The sequence below is a fragment of the Natrix helvetica genome, assembly GCF_964273705.1.
Source record: "Natrix helvetica genome assembly, chromosome: 6".
Lineage (NCBI taxonomy): Eukaryota > Metazoa > Chordata > Lepidosauria > Squamata > Natricidae > Natrix > Natrix helvetica.
The window spans coordinates 83,777,555-83,800,980 of record NC_138553.1 but is presented as its reverse complement, the minus strand read 5'-3'; the positions used below and the strand labels follow the sequence as shown (position 1 = coordinate 83,800,980).

General features: G+C 44.0%; 1 protein-coding gene across 6 annotated transcripts in view; it reads left to right on the top strand.

Annotated features, from left to right (window-relative positions):
- The window catches only part of UPF2 (UPF2 regulator of nonsense mediated mRNA decay), a gene marked incomplete at its 3' end in the record, with an annotated part of 47,987 nt that extends 35,541 nt beyond the window's left edge, over positions 1-12,446 (top strand). For 3 of the 6 annotated variants that reach the window (XM_081957519.1, XM_081957517.1, XM_081957515.1), the window contains 6 exons: positions 1,268-1,372; positions 4,915-5,013; positions 6,348-6,515; positions 7,874-8,015; positions 9,666-9,786; positions 10,836-12,446. In XM_081957519.1, the coding sequence (XP_081813645.1) occupies positions 1,268-1,372; positions 4,915-5,013; positions 6,348-6,515; positions 7,874-8,015; positions 9,666-9,786; positions 10,836-10,845 (645 nt within the window). Of the gene's footprint in view, positions 1-1,267; positions 1,373-4,914; positions 5,014-6,347; positions 6,516-7,873; positions 8,016-9,665; positions 9,791-10,835 lie in introns of those variants that run through there. The other 3 variants (XM_081957520.1, XM_081957518.1, XM_081957516.1) reach the window with 2 other exon arrangements.
- Between the last annotated feature and the right edge of the window lie 10,980 nt (positions 12,447-23,426).

Genomic DNA, 23,426 nt, shown 5'->3' with positions numbered 1-23,426 from the left:
TGCTCCTTAACTTTCTTAAATACAGTTGTTGTCCAGCTGCTCCCAGTTCACAAACAAATACCTGGTATGCTTAAAGCCTATAACTCAGCACAACTGAGGATACAATTTATATGTAACTGGCTGATAACCCTGTGTTGCCTGGGTATTTATTTATAGGGGGGAAACATCCGGACGAAACGTAATTTATAATGTTGGATTTTTCCCCCTTACCAGAGGGAGCCCCCTTGTGGAGTACTGCGAAGCCATTACTATAGCAACTCCACTGTGCTGTACAGTAGAAGCCATTTTATGGCAGTACAGTAGAAGCCATTTGAAGGCACAACAGGCTGCGTCTTAACAGAACACATACCCCAAGGGGTGTCAGGGGCGTCTTACCCCCGCAGTATTTTTTTCCAGAGAGTAAGTCATCTGTGTACCAAGAATGGTTGAAATTGCCCAAGGCGTTCCAGAGTTATGCTGGAACACACACACACACACAAAGCCATTTATATATATAAAAATTTGGGCAGGTAGGGTGGGCAGACCATGTTCATCCCCACCCAGAGTGTTTACAGGATATAATTAAATAATAATAATAATAATAATAATAATAATAATAATAATAATAATAATAATAATAATCCACTTGCAAAGAAGGGAATTGGTTTGCACCATGTGGCGGCCATCTTTAACCATATCTAATGACAACTCTGTTTCCAGCTGTGATAATTTATTAAATGAAATATTGTCGAAGGGTAGTTTCTGAAATCCAGTTCAGAATGCCGGTAATTTTGTGATTCTGTGATCCATTGTACACAGATTTCATTAGAATCTCATCCCTTCTGATTTTTCTGTCAGGAACAACTCGACTGAATAATTAAGTTCAGAATGAATTTTGAAATAGCTCTGGAATGATTGCCAAAATATCATAAGAATAGAATAGAATAGAATAGAGGAATGGAATGGAATAGAATAGCAGACCTGGAAGGGACCTCGGACGTCTTCTAGTCCAACCCCCTGATCCAGCAGGAAACCCTATACCATTCCAGACAAATGGCTATCCAACATCTTTTTAAAAACCTCCAGTGTTGGAGCATTCACAACTTCTGAAGGCACGTCGTTCCACTGATTAATTGTCCTCACGGTCAGGAAATTTCTCCTTAGTTCTAACAATTCTTAGATTAAGTTCAGCAAAGCTTGTGCACAAAAGCTTTGAAGATAATCATTGGCGCAACTCAACCTTAAAACGAGACTTTGGGCTGTATGTTAAATCTCTTGATCTTTTCAGGAGGGGTCGGAGAATGATGATGACGAAGGAGAAGAGGAAGAGGAAGAAAATACCGATTATCTTACTGATTCTAATAAGGAGAACGAAACGGATGAAGAGAACACGGTATATCTATCTATCTATCTATCTATCTATCTATCTATCTATCTATCTATCTATATATATATATATTAAAAAGGCAACACAGTGCTAAAATAGACTGCATACAAAATTAGTTTTGGGAGAAAAAGTTAATTTTCTTTGGTTTGAAAAAAACACTTGGAGACACATCTTATCTTATCAATAGTTTTAGAGTGAGAACATCTGTACAGGTAGATGGGGTGCCAAAATAATCTCCAGACCTCAGGAAGCAAAAATCACAGACCTCTTTCACATCAACCTCGTGCTGATGTGATTGAAAGATCAGCTATTGATCGAAGATTAGTAACTGATCTACCCTAGGGTGGATAAAAATCGATTTTTTTTTTAAATGGGCTTTTTAAAATTTAAAACTGACTTTTTAAAATTTAAATCTTTTTTATTTTATGTTTACCAAATTTATTTTAATAAAATGCTTTTGGAGTAAAAAGCTTATCTAAAGACAGTTTTCTATTTCAGAGACATTAATAATTTAATTCATTCAGCACATTTCGTGCTTAGTTACATAGCATGAGGCTGTATATTCTGCAATATTTACGTTTTTTGGAAAACTCATTCAACGCATCCAAGCTCTGCAAGCTGAGTTAACATGCATTGCATTGATGCCTTCACGCAATTTCACAGTAACCGTGCGATAAATCGTAAAACAAAGTTCAGGAATATTCCTTGATCCCCTTGTTTTGCAAAGCTGTGTACACTACAAACTCTTATGATTGTTTGAAGAGAAATGCCTCTGTACCACCGGGCTCTAAGCGTGAGGAGGCAGGGCAAGCAGTAAAAATGAAAGGGAAACCTTCTAAGCAGCTTGTAAATATAATATTAAAGGGCGCCTGTCATTTCAGCATCTGTTAACTGGGCATCCACTGAGCTGTTGCATGTCACGTCCCTCATCTTGTGTCCCTGCCACATCACTCCCATTAAAGCAGGGGTGTCCAAACTTGGGAACTTTAAGACTTGTGGACTTCAACTCCCAGAATTCCCCAGCCGGCTGGGGAATTCTGGAAGTTGAAGTCCACAAGTCTTAAAGTTCCCAAGTTTGGACACCCCTGCATTAAAGGGAATGGGACTGTCGGTGAGTCAACAGCGGATCAGAGGAAGAGCCGCTGTGGGACAGAGATGGGAGTGGCTCTTGAAAAATGTTGATTTAAATCAAGCCTTTTTACTGGTGATTTAAATCACGGTTTATTTATTTATTTTAAAAAGGGTTTTGGTTTTTTTTAGTCTCATACACACATTTACAAGTATATATTCTCTTAGTTATTATTCTTATCACATGTTAACACTTTTAAACATTTTTCCATATAAAAGATTAAAATATGTGATCGGGATTCCTTTGCTTTGCTTACCATCCCATATACCTATTTTGTTTTACTGCCACCATGGCACCAGTTTCCTTCCCTTTCCTTTTTTCCCTCCCTCCCTTCTCTACTTTCTTCTTTCCTCCTCTCCTTTCCCTTTCCTTCTTCCCCTTCCTCTCCCCTACTCCTCTCTACCTCTTCCCCTTCCTACCCTCTCTCCTCCTCTTCCTATCTCTCCCCATCTTCCTCTCCTTTCCTCTTTCTTCTTTCCCTCTCTTCTCCTCTCCTCTTCCTCTCTTCCTTTCCTTTCTATTGTTGTGGTTGCCTATTTTCCTCTTCCGTCTGGTGTATTTTCAGGATGCTATTCCAGCAAGCCCAGTTCTAGCTTTATATTTGCCATTTTACATGCCCTTTTCCTCGTTATATTTTCCAATCAATTTTTTTTACCTACATCTCATTCTTTGAACTTATGTGTTAGTACTTTGCTACTTTTCTAGGGTTTAAATTGCGATTTAAACCGTGACTTAAATCGACTTGATTTAAAACACATCCACCCTGATCTCCTCGATTGACTCTTTGGGCTGAGTCGGGAGAGAGAGGAAGGTCGAATAAACTCTTTATCTTGACCTGATCTGATGCCCCCATCTTAGAATGGCTGGTGCTGTTTTCCCCTTGCACGTTACCTGCGACAGATTGCTTGGAAGAATAGAAATAAAGGAGCAGTGGTTTAACCGAATTAGACACGTTGCTTTAAAAGGAATTGGCTGTAGAAGATGCGGTGTTTGCGTATGAGTTATGCTGTAGATCAAAAGGAAGGGCTGTCTCAAAACAGCAGAGCTGGGCAGTGGACATCTTTCCAGTGCTTTCTGGTACAAACTGTTCTTCAACGCACAAAGGGTCAGCTTGTCCCAAGTCGGAGAAGACAGCTGAATCAAAAAAAATAAATTTTATAGGGACATAAAAGAGTGCTGCAAATTTAACTCAAGACCCTTATCCAGGGCCATTCCGGCTTGACAAATGACAGGTAATAGAACTGGAAGGGACCTTGGAGGTCTTCTAGCCAAACCCCCTGCTTGAGCAAGAGACCCTGTTCCATTTCAGACAAATGGTTGTTCATTCTCTTCTTAAAAACCTCCAGTGATGGAGCAACCTGTTCTGAGCGAGGCTTCCCAAGAGCATGAAGCCAAATCCTTGTCCCGACGAAACCCCTTTTATTAATTGACTGTGAATTCTGCTCACTCACATCCAGCAAAGTCTTTCAAGGGAGGATTGACGGTCACAGACCTTCTCTGGCTTGGAGAGCGGCCAGGCCGAGATCTGCAGAACTTGGCAAGGAGCCTCGGAGAGTCACGAACCAATGAAGCGAATTAATGGTCTCCTGCAAACTCCACTCCCCTGTCGCTCCTCTTTTATTTCCTCTGGGAGGGGCCATTCATCGTCCACCTGTGGCCTTCCTCCCAAGTAGACCCCTGTTCTTTAGCTCCTTTCCTTTGTTTGGCAGCTCTGCGCATGCGCACACTAGGAACTGGCTCCAGCTGTTTGTCTGCCTCACTGATGTCTGACTCCGAAGGCAGCTGATAACTGTCAGACGGCCCTGGCCCCCTCTCTGCCTCCGACACAGAGCCCTCATCAGAGCCTTCCCCAGACTCCAGGACTGGCCCATCTTCCTCCCCAACCTCCTCACTGTCCGAACCTGCTGCCAGCTCCAACCACAACTTCTGGAGGAAAGTTCCACTAGTTGATTGTCCTCACTGTTTGGAAATTTAGTTCCAGGTTGCTTCTCTCCTTCTTGAGTTTCCATCCGTTGGTTCTTGTCCTGCCTTCGGGTGCTTTGGAGAACAGGTTGACCCCCCTCTCTTCTAGGTAAAAAAAAAAAAAGTGGAGTGGGAGATGGGAGCATGGGATGGACTTGTGGGTATGGGGGAAAGATCTTGAACTTTCAACTGGGTGGGGAAAACCGGGAAGCTTTCAGATTGAGGTTTTTCCAGATGTGCCAACGTGGCTCTCTTCATAAATTGGAACTGAGTAATACTTTGCCTCGGACTCTGATTTACTTTTGGATGCTATTTGGAATCCTGATGCCAGTTTTTTATGGGAGAGACCCAATCTGTTGGCCTTTTCCACTTGGCAGAAAATACATATATCAACTGAAAAAACCCGTAACGGTTCTGTTTTCTTTTTCATCCTCTTTTTAAAAAATATATATAACAGGAAGTAATGATCAAAGGAGGTGGGCTGAAACGGGTCCCCTGCGCCGAAGATGAAGATTTTATTCAGGCATTGGATAAAATGATGCTGGAAAATTTACAGGTAGGGATTGATTTCTAATACAGTTGTGCAAAGTGTCGCGTTTTACGGAACCCCCCCCCCCCCGCTTCTTGAAGCGACGGTGGAATGGTTCCAATCTTTGGAAACTTGCCTGCGGTCGTTAAGTCAAGGACTTATCTGGGGAACGCCAGTACAGGTTGTCCTCGACATACGACCTCAACGGAGCCCCAATTTTCTGTGGCTAAATGAGACATCCGTGAAGCGAGTTTGGCTCCATTTTACGGCTTTTCTTGCCACAGCCGTTTAGGGGAATCGCTGCAGTTGTTAAATTAGTCGTAGGGTTGTTAAAGTGAATCCAGCTTCCTCATTGACTTTGCTCGTCAGAAGGTCGCAAAAGGGATCGCGTGACCCCGGGGACACTGCAACCGTCTTAAGTATGAATCGGTTGGCAAGCGTCTGAATTTTGATCATGCAACCGCAGGGATGCAACGGTCATAAGTCGGAAAAGCAGTTATAGGTTGCTTTTTTCAGTGCTGTTGTAAGTAAGAACGGCCACTAAACAAACTGTTGTAAGACGAGGAGACCCTGCAGCTCAAATCGGGGAAGCAGAAATTCAGGTCGAGTACGAAAAACGGTCACCAAATTCTCTCCTTTTTCCCTTCTTTGTCTTAGAAATAAAACCCCAGTTATGTCTTCCAGATAACCGCTTGGCCTTCCTAGGTAGCACCGCAGGTGTTAAGTTAGTAACACGGTTGTGTTAATATGGAGTCGCCATAAATACGAGTCAGTTGCCAAGCCTCCGAATTTGGATCACGGGATAAGTGTGAAAAACGGGCATAAGTCTCTCTTTCCAGTGCCGTTTGTAACTTTGAATTGTTGTAAGGCAAGGACTACCTGTAAACTAATGGCTTCTACCGTACTGAACAGTGCAGTGGAGTTGCCATGGTAACGGCTTCATGGTGCTCCACAAGGGGACTCCCTCCGGCAAGGGGGAAAATCCAACATTAGAAATTGTGGCAACGTTCGTGGAAGGAAGGTGGGGATAAATGAATACTCGGGCAGAGTCAGATTATCATCCGGTTGAGGGCAAAAGAGCTTTGAGCCAAATGCTGTGTCCTCGTTCACGTCCTCTTGGGCTTTTCAGAGGGTCTCCAACCTTGGCCACTTTAAGACTTGTGAGCTTCAACTCCCAGGATTCTCAGCCAGCAAAACTGAACATCTGCTCTTCAGAATTATCAGCCGAACAAAACTCTGCCTTGGCGACAGGAAGGGCATCCGGCCAGCAAAGGAACCGGCTGGCTGAGGAGCTCTGGGAGCTGAAGTCCACCAAAGCGGCCAAAGTAGGGGACTAGATTTTTTTCTTGCTTCCCTTGCAGCAGAGAAGTGGGGAGTCGGTGAAAGTGCACCAGTTGGATGTGGCCATCCCTCTGCACCTCAAGAGCCAGCTGAAGAAAGGACCCCCCCTCGGGGGCGGGGAGGGGGAGTCTGAATCCGGAGACACCATGCCTTTCGTCATGCTGACCCGGAGAGGCAACAAGCAGCAGGTGAGGACACGCCCGGTTGCACAGGTGGCCCTTTTTAATTCCCTGACCTTTCAGGTGAATTGCACGATGAGGAGACCTGATCTTGAGTGGGGGGGTGGGGTGGGGGGTGTCCTTGGTGCTCCCTGTTTTCCTTCCTCTCTTGGTGAAGTAATCAGTGCTGCAGGGATGAAGTTACCTACTATTATTCCGGACATGTGGCTGTCCAGTCTCTTCTTGAAAACCTCTCCTAGCTTGGTTGGTTTTTTGCAGACACTTCATTACCTAAACTAGGTGACAACATCGGCACTGATGATGTTACGTAGTTGGGTAATGGAATGTTTGCAAGAAAACAAGCAAGCTCAAGAGAGCACCAAGGAACCCGCACTCGTCGTCCTTCCTCCTCCTCCTCCTCCTCCTCCTCCTCCTCCTCCTCCTCCTCCTCCTCCTCCTCCCTCCTCCCTCCTCCTCCTCCCTCCTCCTCCTCCTCCCTCCTCCTCCCTCCTCCTCCTCCTCCTCCAAACCCATTCCCTCTTAGCACTGAGAATGCTCCTAGCTGGGTAATGAGACATGTGCAAGAAAACAGCCAAGCTCAGAGAGCACCAAGGACCCTACAGTCCTCCTCCTCCTCCTCCTCCCCTTCTTCAACCAAGGTCAGAAGGCACCCAGGACTCCTCTCTGCAAATATTCTTCTTTATCAATACCTAATATTGTAGTTTTTTGGGACAACAAGAAAACAGTGGCCTGTTTCCTCCCTCGCCATCCACAGTTTTTCAGTGGGGAAGTAACTTCATTTACATGTAAAAATTAGCGGGATTAACTTCCAAAGGAATTATTTTGGGGAGTGAGGTTGTCAGTGCTCCCTCATATACATTTGTTCATCTATCAGAAGAAAGTAGATGTTGATTGGTTTTCCCAGGTGAGCCTCCGTTTCATGCAATTAGGTGGAATTAAAGAGACTGATTTTTGTACTCCTAGTCACACATTCCATTCCCCCCCTCTTTTTACGACCTTGCAAATCCCTTCATTAGAGTCAGGGCGACGGGATGCAGCTGAGCATTTACTGGCCGGATGCCCTTCCCGAAGCCTACTTGGCGTTCACAGCAGATATTTTCTCTTTTCACCCTGATCGAGAAACATCTACCGCCGTCTAGGATTGAACTTTCAGCCTCCCAAGTTGTAGGCTGTGAGTCTTCCCTTCTAGGCCACCGCGCCACTATTCACACATTACAAGGGTCTTGAACCTGTAACCTGTAACATGGCAAGTCGTGGTCCCAATGACCGAATAATTCCAGGGTTCCCTTCCCTTCCCCTGTCGGGCGACGTTTAGTCAGGAAGGTCTTCCTTTCTTTGGATTCTTAGACCGGCTTCTGCTCTTTCAGTTTAAAATCCTAAACGTGCCCATGTCCTCCCAACTGGCCGCCAACCACTGGAACCAGCAGCAGGCCGAGCAGGAAGAGCGCATGAGGATGAAAAAGCTAACCTTGGACATCAACGAACGGCAGGAACAGGAGGACTATCAAGGTAAGGGAGGCTCCTGCCCCACGCTTTATACCGTCAGTTCTCGGCTTGCAACCATTCATTTAGTGAGCATTCAGATTACAGTGGAGAAAGATCATCTTAATCCAAGGCAGAGGTGGCGAATTAGGAAAAAAAAAGTGACACAGCTGGCAGTGACTGATGTGAGAAAATAAATCTCTATCTTACAGAAGGACAAGGAGACCACAAGCCATAAAAAGCATATTTATTTAAGATACCATTGTATGAGCCTTTGCAAAAAAGGTTCTCTTTCTATCTTTCGTGATTGAGAATCCTTTGCTCCAGGCCTCCATCCAATTTAGTCCAATTTAGCAATCCCTCTGGAAAAGCATCTTCACATCCTCTGGATCGCTGGTAAAATAAAGCGATGGCACCCCCAGAGAGCCGGGGGAGACCCTCCTCCAGACGGGCGTCTCGATTCCTGGCCAATGCACCAAATTGTGAGAAAAGAAATCTCTATCTTATAGAAGGACAAGGAGACCATGAACAATAACTGAAGGCCAAAGAGTTCAGGAAAGAGACGAGGCGGCGGAAAGAATGGTGGAAAAGGTAGAACAGACAAATCCCCAAATAAACCAAGAGGACAACAATTTTTATTGAAATATATAAAAATGGGACTAGAATTGGATAATCTGGAAGAGGTTTTGAAAGGGAGAAAGAGGTAAGGGCGAATGTTTTGAAGATCTGGCAGCCTGGGAGGATAGAGATGGGAGAAAAAGGTATAATGAAGATACAGATGTTGATAGAGACAAGGATCCAAGAGAAGAGTATGGGACGAAAGGCAAAAAACGAAGAAGAACTGAAGTATTAAAACGGGCAAGAGATGATGGATAGAAAATATTATTTTCCCTTTTCTTTCTTTCTTCTTCGTTCTAATATAACGATGGTCTGATTAAAAACTAGAAATAGAGGTAGAAATAAGGATATGCATCTTTATAAGGGCGATGTCTTAATTAGATATGTGCATTAATATTATGATTAGTAAGAGTGACCTGATTAGAAGTCAGAAGAGAGGTAGAAGAAAGAATTAGAGGGAATTTAAGCAGTTATAATATCTACATAAATTGAATATAAATAATAACTAGATGGAAAGCCAAGAGATTGAAAGATGGTGTTACTGTGCATGTTTAAGAAGATTATTGATATTAGAATGGAACGTGGAAACATTGAATAAGTAAAACAGTCAAGTATGTTAATATTAGGATTATACAAGTTTGATTAATGTAACAATTGACCATTGTTATTTCTATTAATATGAGTTACATCCAGAGGCCACACTGTTCAGGTATTGATGCTGTTTTGTGTTTAAAAATAAAAATCCAATAAAACAATAAAAGAAAAAAAAATTGCAATGGAGAAAGCAACCGGCCTCTCCTTGCACTGGAAGTGGATCCCTGGTTGTGATTGTTTTACACACTGCTGAAATCTTTTTGTCCTCTCCTGAATATTGCAAATTTTGCCCAAGACCCCTTTCGTTGTTAATCAGACGGCAGGATCCGTTCATTGAGGGAATTGGGGGACTCCTGATACTTGCTAGAAACATCCCCGGCGCTCTTTTTCATTCAGAATGGTCTGTGCTCTCCCTCACCTTTCAATTCATTGCTTTAAAAAAAGCCACACATTTTTCATCCGCAGAAATGATGCAATCCTTGGCTCAGCGGCCGGCTCCAGCAAATACAAACCGAGAACGGCGACCTCGGTACCAGCATCCTAAGGGGGCACCTAATGCCGATCTCATCTTTAAAACTGGTGGAAGGTAAGGATCCAGGGCAGGGGTGTCCAACTCAAGGCCCCGGGGGCCGGATTCAGCCTGCGGGGTGCCTAGATCTGGCCCACAGGCCACCCTGGAAACAGTGAAGGACTGGCCCGCGGTGCCTCTGCCACTGAAAAATGGAGCTTGGGAGGGCTGCGTGTGGCTCTCCTGAGCTCCGTTTTCGCTGGCGGAGGGTTGCAGGAGGCCGTCGCAGCTGAAAACGGAGCTCGGGAGCCCGTTTTTGCTCGCAGAGCGCTCGGGTCGCCACAGGCGCCCCCGACACGAGTGACATCATGCCATGCTCCCCCGAGGTCAAACACAACCCTGATGTGGCCCTCAATGAAATCAAGTTTTACACCCCCGATCCAGGGAATAATGTGGGATTATTCCGTGGTTTTCGGTTTTTGCACCGCTCCTGATTTCAGAACTGAGAAGTCTTTTAATTTTTAAAGGGATAATAGTATCCTTGAGCAAGAAGACAGTTTTGCTGGAACCCAAGGAGTCTGCCTTGAAAACCTTAGAGCAGAATTCACTCCAATGTTGAGGTCTCTTTCTTTTGGCTGAAACCATGACTGAAATTATTACTTATTTAGCGTACGGTGAGAACAGGACAGAAGAGAAGTAAACATTCAGACACAAGGGCTTGCACCAAGCCTGCAATCTTGAAATTTGGCACGTATGTTCCTCTTGGCTTCTAGGTGCTCGCTAAGAAAGGATTTTTCCATACGACCATCAGATCATTAGTGTTTCTTATACAGTAATTAACACGCTCTGATGCTAAGGAGTTCTACTCCCCCTCCCCACCTGAAAAAACTCTGTTCCAACTGCCAGTTTCCCCCTCACATTCCGTTACCTCAGTTCAAACTGGCAGACGTTCCACTCCTTCACTCAGGAGTGGCCTGGGGCGCCTTTCAGTACTAAATGTTGTTGCCTCACCAAAACGTCTACGCCTTCCACCTGTGGAGCTGCTTCCGGACTCACGGGTATCCTGCTAGTAAGCGAATCAATCTCTCTGCCGTCCTTCTGACCCTTTTCCTCCTTGTCCTTCCCAGGAGGCGTTGATCCAGCCGCAAGAGTCATCTCACATCAGGTCCCGTATCTCCAATGTTGTGGATTAGTGGAGTCCTCCAGCAATTAAACCGAGAGCAGCGGACACATCTGAGCATGTCAGTCTTCAAGAGAGTTGAGCGATGGGCAGGCTGGGGGTCGTAGAGCAGGATGCACCAGCCTCTTATTAAAAAACAAAAACAAACAAAAAACAGAAATAGTGGAAGCTTCCAGTCATGGCCTATCAAAAACCAAAAAAAAAAAAAAGGTGCATCTTGTTACGGATACCGTGTGCTGCGAAGGGTTAACCTTTTCATGAGGATGGAATAAATGAGATGGTTAACTTGACCAGTGGGAGCACTTCAGTTAACAACTTAAAATATAAGAGCAACTTCAAAAAAAGTAAATAAGATGGATTATGCTGGAACAGAGAGAGAGAGAGAGAGGGAGAAAGAGAGAGAGAGAGAGAGAGAATGTTGGTGGCTAGGTCTGCAGGGGTGGGGGTGGGGGAAAATAATCAGAATTAATTAATGTTAAACTTAGAGAGGCGTTTTCACGGAACGACGCGTGGCCGTGTGCCAGGAGAGAGTGCTTTCTTTGGGAGGGAAGCAAGCCAGCTCTAGAGAGGTCCTCAACCAAGGACTAGTAAAGCCCCCTCCCACGACCACCCAGGAGAAGCAAAACGGCAGCTGATTCACGAAAACGCGAGACAATTTTCCTTGGAGGGCGAGATGACCTGATAGGAAAAGCGGGTCTGTTCCAGGTTGTGTGGGGATGCTAGCGAGAGAGGTGAAGGAACCGGAAACGAGGAAGTGAGGATGTTCTCTAGAAGGTGGCAGGTAGATGGGAAAGTGGGGATGGGGGGAGAGAGAGAAAAAAGGGGGAGAAAGAGAGAGAGAGAGAGCGCATTGACCAAAAGTTGCTTTGCACAGCCTGACACCAGCCGAGGGTCTTTTTAAGAGGGGAGCTCATTTAAAGCATCACTGAAAAAAGCCAAAATGTGCCAGTCAGCACGACAGACAGATGCCAGGAAGTGGAGCTGGATGTCCTGTTGACTTTCATGGGTTGATAAGCCTCTGTGTCTACATATTTAAAACAAAAAAAACGAGAAGAAGAGAAAAAAAAAGAGGAAAAAAAATAGTTGACAGAAAAGTAGAATTTTTATTTTTCTAAATTGAGATAAAAAGTTTCTTCCGGTCGGGTTTTTTTTTTCCTCCCTGTTTGGACAATCTTTGTTCGTTAGTTTATAGTTGTGTGGGTGGGGTGGGAATATCTTTTCTCTTCTTTTTTTTCCCTTTTTGCTTCCTCCTCCTCTTCCTCCTCCTCCTTTTCGTTGGCTTTCATGTAACCGCGTAGTATACTTGGTTTCAAAGGACGCATCCGTAGGCTGTCCGGATTTTATTTTTCCTTTCCTTTTCCGTTTTTTCTTTTTTCGTTTTCCTCGCCGCTTTGGAATTCTTTTTGACGCCGTTGAGTTCTTTGCATGTAGACTTTTAAAAACGAGATTGTACGACTTGTAACATTTCACATGCAACACGCACCGTCAGCAGCCACCCGATCTTCACCAGCTTCTGATATCTGATCTTTGCCGATGCTGCAATAAAGTGTTATATAATTTAAAACTGGCTTTTTCCTCTTTCTGGCTCCCCTTTTGGGGTTGGGGGAGGGGGGAGGGGGGAAGCATCTCGGATGGCGTCAAGCAACGGGGATTTCTTTGAAAGCAAAAATTTCTGCACTCGGATATATTTCAAACCGAGTCTCGTATCTTCATATTTGCCTCTTGCAAAAATCAAGGGGTGGGGGCAGGAATTGTTGCCTGAGAGAAGTCAGCACAGTTATATATTTTATAGTATTCTATACACCACCCTGGGGATGCGGTGGCTCAGTGGCTAAGATGCTGAACTTGTCGAAAAGGTTGGCAGTTTGGCGGTTCGAATCCCCAGCACCGCATAACGGAGTGAGCTCCTGTGACTTGTCCCAGCTTCTGCCAACCGAGCAGTTCGAAAGCACGTAAAAAATGCAAGTAGAAGAACAGGAACCACCTTTGGTGGGAAGGGAACAGTGTTCCGTGCACCTTCGGCGTTGAGTCATGCCGGCCACATGATCACGGAGACGTCTTTGGGGAGCACTGGCTCTTCAGCTTTGAAACGGAGATGAGCACCGCCCCCTACAGTCGGGAATGACCATCACATATGTGCAGGGAGACATTTCCTGATAGAACAATTAATCAATGGAACAATTTGCCTCTAGAAGTTGTAGCTACTCCAACACTGGAAATTTTAAAAAAGAATTTGGACGACTATTTGTCTGAAATGATACAGGGTTTCTTGCTTGGGCAGGGGGTTGGACTAGAAGACCTCCAAGGTCTCTTCCAACTCTTATTCTGTTATCCTTCCTTCCTCTTTCTCTTCCCCCTATCCCTCCCTCAGCACTTCCTTCCTTCCTTCCTTCCTTCCTTCCTCCCTCCCTCCCTCCCTCCCTCCCTCCCTCCCTCCCTTCCTTCCAAACCATTTCTCTGCAATGGTACAAGGTTTCCTGCCTGAGCAGGGGGCTGGACTAGAGGACCTCCAAGGTCCCTTTCACTCTCGTTCTGTATTCTAGACCAATTTAAACAAGCGTAAGATTTCAGGATGAATCTAATGTACTGCAGCTGCCGAACGTTCATTCCTTTTAATAATATTGTGGTTAAAAAAAAAGGCAAATTATTTAACGTATTGCCAGATTCTTGATTTTGTGCCTGGACAGCAGGCATTTCATAACACGTGTTATATAAAGATTGGCACCAGGACAACTGAGATTACCGTGAACGGCCAATGTTACTGTGCCTAATTTTTGAAAAAAGAGAAAAGGCACGGTCTGATCACAAGATTCATGTTTTCCCATTTAGCTTCTTGAAATAGGATTTAAAAGTGGCTCCTCCATGATAAATGAATTTAGATTGGCGGTGCAGATTGCAGCAGTCGGCTTTTCAATTTTCTATACCTTCTGTGAGACCTTTGGTTTCAAGGGAAAAATGGAAAGAACTGTGGAAATTGGTAAATTAGTGTTTTTCCACTCTCACCTTCCCTTGTTATTATTGGCCGTGAAAAATAGCTTTGATAGTAGCTGGAAACTCCATTTGTGCTGGGCATGAAGTTAATTGTCATTGCTGGAAATCAGTACAGCTTCAGTTATGGTACTGGAACATTTCTGGACCTACATTCTTTAACTTTAGGTTGTATCCAGAATGACAGGGCTGGAAGGGACCTTGGAGGTCTTCTAGTCCAACCCCTCGCTCAGGAGGGAGACCCTGTACCATTTCAGACAAATGGCTGTCTAGTCTCTTCTTAAAAAGCTCCAGTGATGGAGAAAGAAGGAAGCAAGGAAGGGAAGACAGAAGGGACCTTGGAGGTCTTGTAGTCTAACCCCCTGCTCACACAGGAGTCCATATACCATTCCGGACAAAGTCAGTTACCAAGCATCTGAATTTCAATCACGTGAGCATGGAGGGGTGGGGTGGGGGTCTTAAGTGTGAAGAACGGCCACAAGACCCCCTTTTTTTGGTGCTGTTGTAACTTGGAACAGTCACAAAACTGTTCCGGTTGTTAAGTCCAGAACTGCCTGTATAAAAAAGACGATGTTCCACCGTCTAGCCACCAGGGGGCAGTCTTGATGGAGGGAATGATAGCCAGATGCTATTTCTCTGTATCTAAAATTCACAATGCTGGAGAAAAATAAGAGACCTAGACAATATTTCGTCCTTCCTCCTTTCTTCTCCCTTCTATGCTATTCTAATTTTTTCCCTTCTCTTTTCCCACCCAATCTTATTGCTGTTTTTTTATTGTTTTGCCAAAGTTCTTTATTCCTGAATGCAGAAAAGGTTGTTTAAGGCAATTAGTTCTTTGCGAACGATGGTGAAACAGAAATAAAGATAACACAAGACAAAGAAAACCCTTTTAATTAATCACCCATCCTGGGAAAAATAATTCTAAAATACCTTCATTATCTAGGTTAATACAGGTAGTCCTTGACCTACGACCAAAATTTATGTCGTTAAGTGAGAAATTTGTCAAGTGAGTTTTGCCTTGTTTCACGATCTTTCTTGGTTGCCGCTGTTAAGTGAATCACTGCAGTGGTTAAGTTAGCCACACGGTTGTTAAGTGAACCTGGCTTCCCCACTGACTTTGCAAGTCAGAAGGTCGCAAAAGGGGCACTCCAACCGTCATAAATACGAGTCAGTTGCCAAGCGTCTGAATTTGGATCACGTGACTGTGGGGACGCTGCTACCGTCGTAAGTGTGAAAAATGGGCGTAAGTTACTTTTTTTTCAGCACCCTTGTTACTTAACGACCGTGAGACTATCTTAGCAACTGCAGTGATTCACTTAGCAACTGTGGCAAAAAAGTTCGTAAAATGAGGCACACTTAACAGACGTCTCTCTGAACCACAGGCATTTAGGGGTCCATTATGGTCGTAAGCCAAGGACCTACTTGTGTATTATTTTAACCAATCTCAATAAAACAGACTTCTGGTTTTTCCGTGGGATGGATTTTCAGACTCATGAGGCCAACCTACCTTGACATAGTCCATATTTGGAAAAAATAAATTGCGGTTTCTCCAGATGTTGGATGACACTTCCCATCACCTCTGGTCATTGACCGTGCAAGGAAAGCTGGTGGGATCCTAGATCCTGTTCTGACCGAGGCTTCCCCAAAAAGCACGAAGCAGAGTCCTGATCCCGACAAAACCCCTTTTATTGAACGAATGTGAATTCCTCTCACTCACCTTCAGCAAACGCCTGGCAAACAGTCTTTCAAAGGAATATTTATGACCACAGACCTTATCTAGCTTGGAATGCTGCCGTTTAAATATTACATGCCATGTAAAGCTGCCCTGGAAATGCAGTGTTGTGCAAGGAAAGACTTGGCACAGAATCTCTGAGATTCATGGACAGATCTTCACACTCCTGAAACGAATTGGAGAACAAACTTAATTGTCTCCTGCAAAGTCCACTCCCCTTTCGCTCCTCTTTTATTCCCTCTGGGAGGGGCCATTCATTGTCTACCTGTGGCCTTACTCCCAAGTCGACCCCTGTTCTTTAGATCTTCCCTTCGTCTGGCAACTCTGTGCATGCGCACACTGGGAACAGGCTCCAACTGTTCCTCTGCCTCACTGATGTCTGACTCCGAAGGCAGCTGATAACTGTCAGACAGCCCTGGCCCCCTCTCTGCCTCTGACACAGAGCCCTCATCAGAGCCTTCCCCAGACTCCAGGACTGGCCCAGGTTCCTCCCCAACCCTCCTCACTGTCTGAATCTGCTGCCAGCTCCACTAGCCGCTCTCAGGCCATAACAGATCCTTCAAAGTTATTTATTTATTTATTCATTTCCGAGGCCAGGGTTGGGTCCACCTTTCTTTAGGCCTGGCCTGCGTTGTCTCCGCGGGAATCTGGTCAAACCCTGGTCATGTCTGAAGGCCACCAGGCCACCTTCTGCCCACCATTGGGTCCTCTGCCTGCCTTTTTCTGCTCCGTGTTGCAAGAAATATGGTCTGACTTGCGCGAGCTATAATGTCGAAGTCCAGATGGCCTGCCACAGTTCATTTGGTTGATGGTAAGCGCCTCTCCCCCCCCCAAAAAAAGCCGTCTTGGCTGCACGGTTAACACCCTTTCTCTTCCGGTCTTTCGTGGTTGTCCTCCATGGACACCAGTCGGACTTTTTCACCAGTTCGCAGTTGGAAGAATGAAAAGCCATCATTGTTCCATCAAGGAAGGAAGGAAGGAAGGAAGGAAGGAAGGAAGGAAGGAAGGAAGGAAGGAAGGAAGGAAGGAAGGAAGGAAGGAAGGAAAAGCAAGGAGGCAGGTGGGAAGGAAGGAAGGCGAGTGAGGGGAAAGCAGGCATGCAGGAAGGACAGTAAGAGGAGAGAAGGAAGGGAAAAAAGGAAGGGAAGGAAGGAAGAGCCCTGTTTATCACAGCTCAACCAGTAAAACTGTACCCAAAATGACAACTGACCACTAATTTTGACACATCGCAGGAAAAAAAGAGAGAGAAGGACTGCCTTCCCAGCAGGTGGAGGATGGGCTTGTGAGTCTTCCCCAGAAGGCACAGCCCGCAGTCCATTCTCACACCGGGACAAGCAGTCACAAAGCTCTTTGCAAAGGGAGGCATCCAATGTTTTCCCTTCTGTCTTCAGTTCTACCTTTCCTTTGCACAGGTAAGGGGTGGGACAGGTAAGCTGGAAGTTAAGGCAATCCAACCGGCGTGTGGGGTGTTTTTTTTGCAATCTCCCCCCCCCCCAATTGCTTTATTCACTGCAAAATAAAGAAGGATCTGGCCCCTGACGGATAAAACATTTAGCTCCTCAAATTAAGTGGCACCCGAGGCAGCAGCGGCATCAAATTAAGCCTGATTAATGTCACTGATTAATTCTCTAGGTCCACTTTAAGTGATTCATTGCCAGATAAATAGACAATTAGAGAAAGAAGGTTAGCTGACAATGGATGGGGGGGGAGAATATACTCCTTCCCCCAATATTAATAATTATAGCTTCACTTTTATCGATGGGTCTCAATATTAAGAGATGTAGAAGACCATCATTTCCCCTTCCCCCCCACCCCAAAAGCATCCATGCTGGAAAATGAATATTGAAAAGGGGGAAAGGAATGATATTTAGAGAAAATTTAAAAAGAAATGATTGTGAAAAGAACGCTGAGCGAGAGTGTAAAAGTTCGTGCAATTAAATGTCTCCTTTGATAGATTTTATTTTGTTTGCATGTAAGACAACCTTCATTGTTCCTTTTTGTCTGTGGAACACACAGGCACACAATAAGAAATGGAATTCTGCTGCCTGCTCTCAAAAGGAAGGAAGGAAGGAAGGAAGGAAGGAAGGAAGTATAAAAGAGTGGCCGAAGGATGTATGTCGAGGATAGAACAGGAAGGAAGGAAGGTTAGGTTCGGTTAGATAGATGATATAGATAAATAGATGATAGATAGATAGATAGATAGATAGATGATAGATAGATAGATAGATAGATAGATAGATAGATGATAGATAGAGATAGATAGATAGATGATAGATATAGATAGATAGATAGATAGATAGATAGATAGATGATAGATAGATAGATAGATAGATGATAGATAGATAGATAGATGATAGATAGAGATAGATAGATAGATAGATGATAGATAGAGATAGATAGATAGATAGATGATAGATAGATAGATAGATAGATAGATAGATAGATAGATAGATAGATAGATAGGGAGGGAGAGAGATACATGATATAGATAAACAGATGATACATGATAGATGGTGAAGAAGATGAAGGAGGAGGAGGAGGAAAGGAGGATTAGATAAAGAGATAGATAGATACCCACACATACATGTGCACATACATATACTCTATACACACACACATTCTCTCTCTCTCTCTCTCTCACACACACACACACACACACTCACTCTATATTAAGAGTTGTGGTGGCACAGTGGTTGGAGTGTGGTACTGCAGGCTACTTCTGCTGACTGCAATTTGGCCGTTCGACCAGGCTCATGGTTGACTCAGCCTCCAATCCTTCCAAGGCGAGTCAAGTTAGGATCCAGATTGATGGGGTTTGCAAGAGGCTGACTCTGTAAACCGCTTAGAGAGGGATGTAAAAGCACTGTGAAGCGGTATATAAGTCTACTGCTAAATGCTATTACATAGCACTCACAGGTCAACAATCTACGGTCAGGAGAAAGTTCTGCATATCATACAGCAGGGACCCCCAACCTCTGGATAGAAGCGGAGAAGATAACAACAAAATGCAAAGATTTACAAACAGAAAGAGAACGACTGTGGCAAAAGGAAGCATGGATTGCACCAGTAGCGATGGCCGCTTTGAATGCAATCCCAAAACATCTGGAGCACCACTGCAACACCATCAGTCAATTCCGCATGAGTCAAACCCTGATGCGAGTCTCGTAATTTCGTCTTCTGAATACTTTTCTAAGCCTTATTAATCGATCGCCGGTTACCCCTATGTGCCATCGTAATGTTGAAAAACAGTTGTATGACAAATATTAGAGAACATTTTTTCTGTTTAGAAATGTTGTTTCCCTGGATGGTTGAAAAGGTAAAGGTTCCCCTCGCACATATGTGCTAGTCGTTCCCGACTCCAGGGGGCGGTGCTCATCTCCGTTTCAAAGCCAAAGAGCCAGCGCTGTCCGAAGACGTCTCCGTGATCATGTTGCCGGCATGACTCAATGCTGAAGGCGCACGGAACGCTGTTCCCTTCCCACCAAATTTGTCCCTATTTTTCTACTTGCATTTTTTACGGGCTTTCAAACTGCTAGGTTGGCAGAAGCTGGGACAAGTAACGGGAGCTCACTCCATTATGCGGCACTTGGGATTCGAACCACCGAACTGCCGACCTTTCTGACTGACAGCTCAGCATCTTAGCCATTGAGCCAGCCCTTGGATGGTTGTATCCAAGATGTATCCAAGGTGTAACCTGATTTTTAAAAATTGCTTTTAATATTTGTTTCTCCACGCAATCCCATCTGCTTTTGCTTCACTCTGCCAAAAAAATACCATCCCTTTAATATCGGATCACATTTCTTTGCAAGAACTTTTTTGGCTGTGATTTTTCATGCACCTTCCTGATGTTGCTGCTTTCTCCAATTAATTAATTCATTGCTTTTACGAGGGATATCAAACTTGGAACAAATCCGCGAAGGATCAGATACGAGTTCCAAAAATACCAACCCACCAAACATGGCTGCATACAAGAATATTACCGAGAAACTTGGATTCAAAAGTCTAATTAAAATAAACGGATGAAGCTTCAGCAGTTTTCAGGAGCCGGGGGTGGCTGGGAAACCCATCGACGTAGAGGTAAAATTCGATCTGCTTCAGGACACCGGGCACCTTCCCTTCTTGGAAAAACCTTTGGAGAAAAGTGTTGTGTTGATTATATTTGTCTCCTAGCTGAAGGCGAAACCTTAAATAACCGCCTTAGCCTACTTTGGGCTAATTAATATTCTATGGAATTTCTAATGACAACAATGGAGGGAGGGTGGAAGGCCCAAAAACGTGGCTCTACTCAGCAAAAATTCGACAATAAGGCAGATGTGTGGGTAAGTAAGTGGATTTAATGAGTTCACAGATTACTTGCTATGTGAAAATAGGAACTGGCACCTCTGACTGGTAGTCCTTGATTTATGACTTCTATTTCTATTTAGAATAGAATAGAATAGAATAAGAAAATGGAATGGAATGGAATAGAATTAGAATAGGAATAGAACAGAAAATATTGAATAGAAAATACAGAACAGAACAGAATTAAATACAGAATAGAATAGAATAAGAAAAAGGAATGGAATGGAATACAATAGAATAGAATAATATGGAATGGAATAGAATGGGAATAGAATAGAAAATATTGAATAGAAAATATAGAATAGAATAGAAAATAGAATAGAATAGAATAGTATAGTATAGTATAGAATAGAATAAAAAATAGAATAGAATAGAATAGATTAGTATAGTATAGTATAGTATAGTATAGTATAGTATAGTATAGTATAGTATAGAATAGAATAAAAAATAGAATAGAATAGAACATAGAACAGAACAGAATAGAATAAGAGAGTTGGAAGGGACCTTGGAGGTCTTCTAGTCCAACCCCCTGCTTAGGCAGGAAACCCTACACCATTTCAGACAAACGGTTGTCCAATCTCTTCTTAGAAACTTCCAACTGTCAGGAAATTCCTCCTTAGTTCTAAAAGTTGCTTCTCTCCTTGATGAGTTTCCACCCATTGCTTCTTGTCCTGCCCTCAGGTGTTTTGGAGAATAGATTGACTCCCTCTTCTTTGTGGCAGCCCCTGAGATAGATCTTGTTAACCTGGAAGCTTGACCCATTGAAGTTCATCATGAACTCTGGACAATTCCAGGCCAAGACCTTAAAATCCTCCGGCGAGGGAGCACCCGAAATTTCTGGAGGCAAGTCGGATCTCAAGGTCAGCAAAAATCCAGGCCTTGCTTGAAAACTTCTAGTCCAACCCCTTGCTTAGGCAGGAAACCCCCTACTACTTCAGACAAATGGCTATCCAACCTCTTCTTAAAAACGTCCAGCATTGGAGCATTCAAAACTTTTGGAGGCAACTTCTGTTCCACTGATTAATTGTTCTCACTGTCAGGAAATTTCTCCTCAGTTCTAAGTTGCTTCTCTCCCTGATTAGTTTCCACCCATTGCTTCTTGTCCTGCCCTCAGGTGCTTTGGAGAATAGCTTGACTCCCTCTTCTTTGTGGCAACCCCTGAGATATTGGAAGACTGCTATCATGTCTCCCCTGGTCCTTCTCTTCATTAAACTAGACCTACCCAGTTCCTGCAACCGTTCTTCAATGTTTTAGTCTCCAGTTCCTTAATCCTCTTTGTTGCTCTTCTCTGCACTTTTTCTAGAGTCTCTGCATCTTTTCTACATTGTGGTGACCAAAACTACTACTACTACTACTACTACTACTACTACTACTACTACTACTACTACTCCCCCTCCTCCTTGTCCCAAAGGTTCTTTTTCAGGAGGCAACTGGACTTCCTTGTTTTTTCTTTTGAAGACATTTTGCTTCTCATCCAAGAAGCTTCTTCAGCTCTGCCAGGATGTTGGGGAAGGGAAGGATTTATATTCCTTGCAGACAGCTGGTCATTTGCATCCTTTTAGAGGGTCGTTGAAGCATCCTCCTCCTCCTCCTCCTCCTCCTCCTCCTCCTCCTCCTCTCTCAGCTGAAGAAGCTTCTTGGATGAGAAGCGAAACGTCGTCAAAGAAAAACCAGAAAGTCTGGTTTCCTCTTGGGGGTAAAAAGCACCTTTGGGACCCCAGAGAAGGGGTTGATTGAACCAAGTGATGTAGGTTGAGTGTCTTCCTTTGAACTGTGAGCCTTATAATTACATTTGCTTTGTGTTAATTGAGTTTTGTGTGTTTGCCTGTGTATGCTTACAATTTGAAATAAGTGTTTAATTGATTCTCATCTTTGCGATGAGCCTAAAGGATTTCGGAGGCTGTTAATATATAATATTATCCTATATAATTTTTAATATAGGATTCCCTGTACAGCAATATTTCTAACAGTTGCATTATATAAAATTATAAATTCTTCCCACATACATCCACAAGGTGCAATAAGGACATACGAGCTTTGCAGGAGTTTGCTGCCTCCTTGATTTTGGTATTTTCATTCATTTTTCATCCATATATCATTCATTGCCACACGATCATCTGAAACAATGATGAAAAATGATCTTCCTTTTTATTTTATTTTTTCGCTTGGCATTCTCTTGACTTGTGGGCCTCCGAGAAAGCCGAAAGGAATGGCCTTCCTGGAAATTATTCACAGGAAACTTCACAACGGCTTGATGTAGGGAGATTACACATGCAACTGATTACAATGCTAACCATGCTAACAAGCTTACCCTCACTGAATTAGATTTGAATAATTGAAGGAAAATGAGAGAGCAGGCATCCAAGCAGTGCCATAAAAAATGTGAGTTTTCTGCAAACAGTTGTGCTCCACTTCTGTGTAATAAAGCTGCACCTGAGCCCTCCAATAGTTATGTATTTGGTAAGAAGCAAGGATTTTCAAATTATTTCCTTCCTTCCTTCCACCCTCAGTTCCTTCCTCATTCACATCCTGTCTTCCCTCATTTCCTTCCTTACTGTCCTCCTTCAATTCTGTCCTTCCTTCCTTCTTTGTCTCCTCCCTTCCTTTCTCCCCCTTTCCTTTCTTCGTCATTCACGCCCTGTCTTCCTTCATTTCCTTCCTTCCCTCCCTCCTTCCTTCCTTTCTGTCCTCCCTCATCTTTGCTTTCTTCCTTCTTGCCTCCTTCATGTCCTTTCTTTCCTCCTTCCCTTCTTTTTCTCCCTCCTTCATATTCTTCCTTCCTTCCTTCCTTCCTTCCTCCATCCATCCATCCATCTATCCATCCATCCATGTTTCTCCATCCCATCCTTCCCTCCTTCCCCTTCTTCAGGCCTCTCTGCTTCTTCTTCTTTCCTGTTCTTCCTGTCCTCCCTTATTTATTTTCTTCTTCCTTCCTTCCTTCCTTCCTTTTCTTTCTCTTTCTTTCCTTTTTTCCTCCCTCCCTCCATTCCTATTTACTTCCTTCTTGTCCACCTTCCTTCCTTCCTTCCTTCCTTCCTTCCTTCCTTCCTTCCTTCCTTCCTTCCTGCCTGCCTGCCTGCCTGCCTGCCTGCCTGCCTGCCTGCCTTCAATCCTTCCTTCCTCCCTTCATTATTTCCTTCCTCCCTCCCTCCCCCTCCATCTTGGTCCCTGTCTCTTCTTTTGACAAAGGCACAGATCCAAGAAACAACAGCTTGCAGTTGATAGAATCAGCTTTGGGCAGGGTGGTACTTTTTCATTGGAAGAACCAAGCCGTTTTCCCTACATGCAGATTCCTCATTAGCTTCATTTGGTGTAAATGAGAAAAAAAATGTGGGTGCCAAGCCCAAATGTTGTGCAAAGACAAGGCCTCCCAAACGGTCTTTTTAAAATAAACAAAGAGATGGAGCCAAGGGACAAAACAGGTGCAACCTATTCCTGTGAACGTGGCTTCAAGCTAAGCTGGTTAGAGTAATAAAG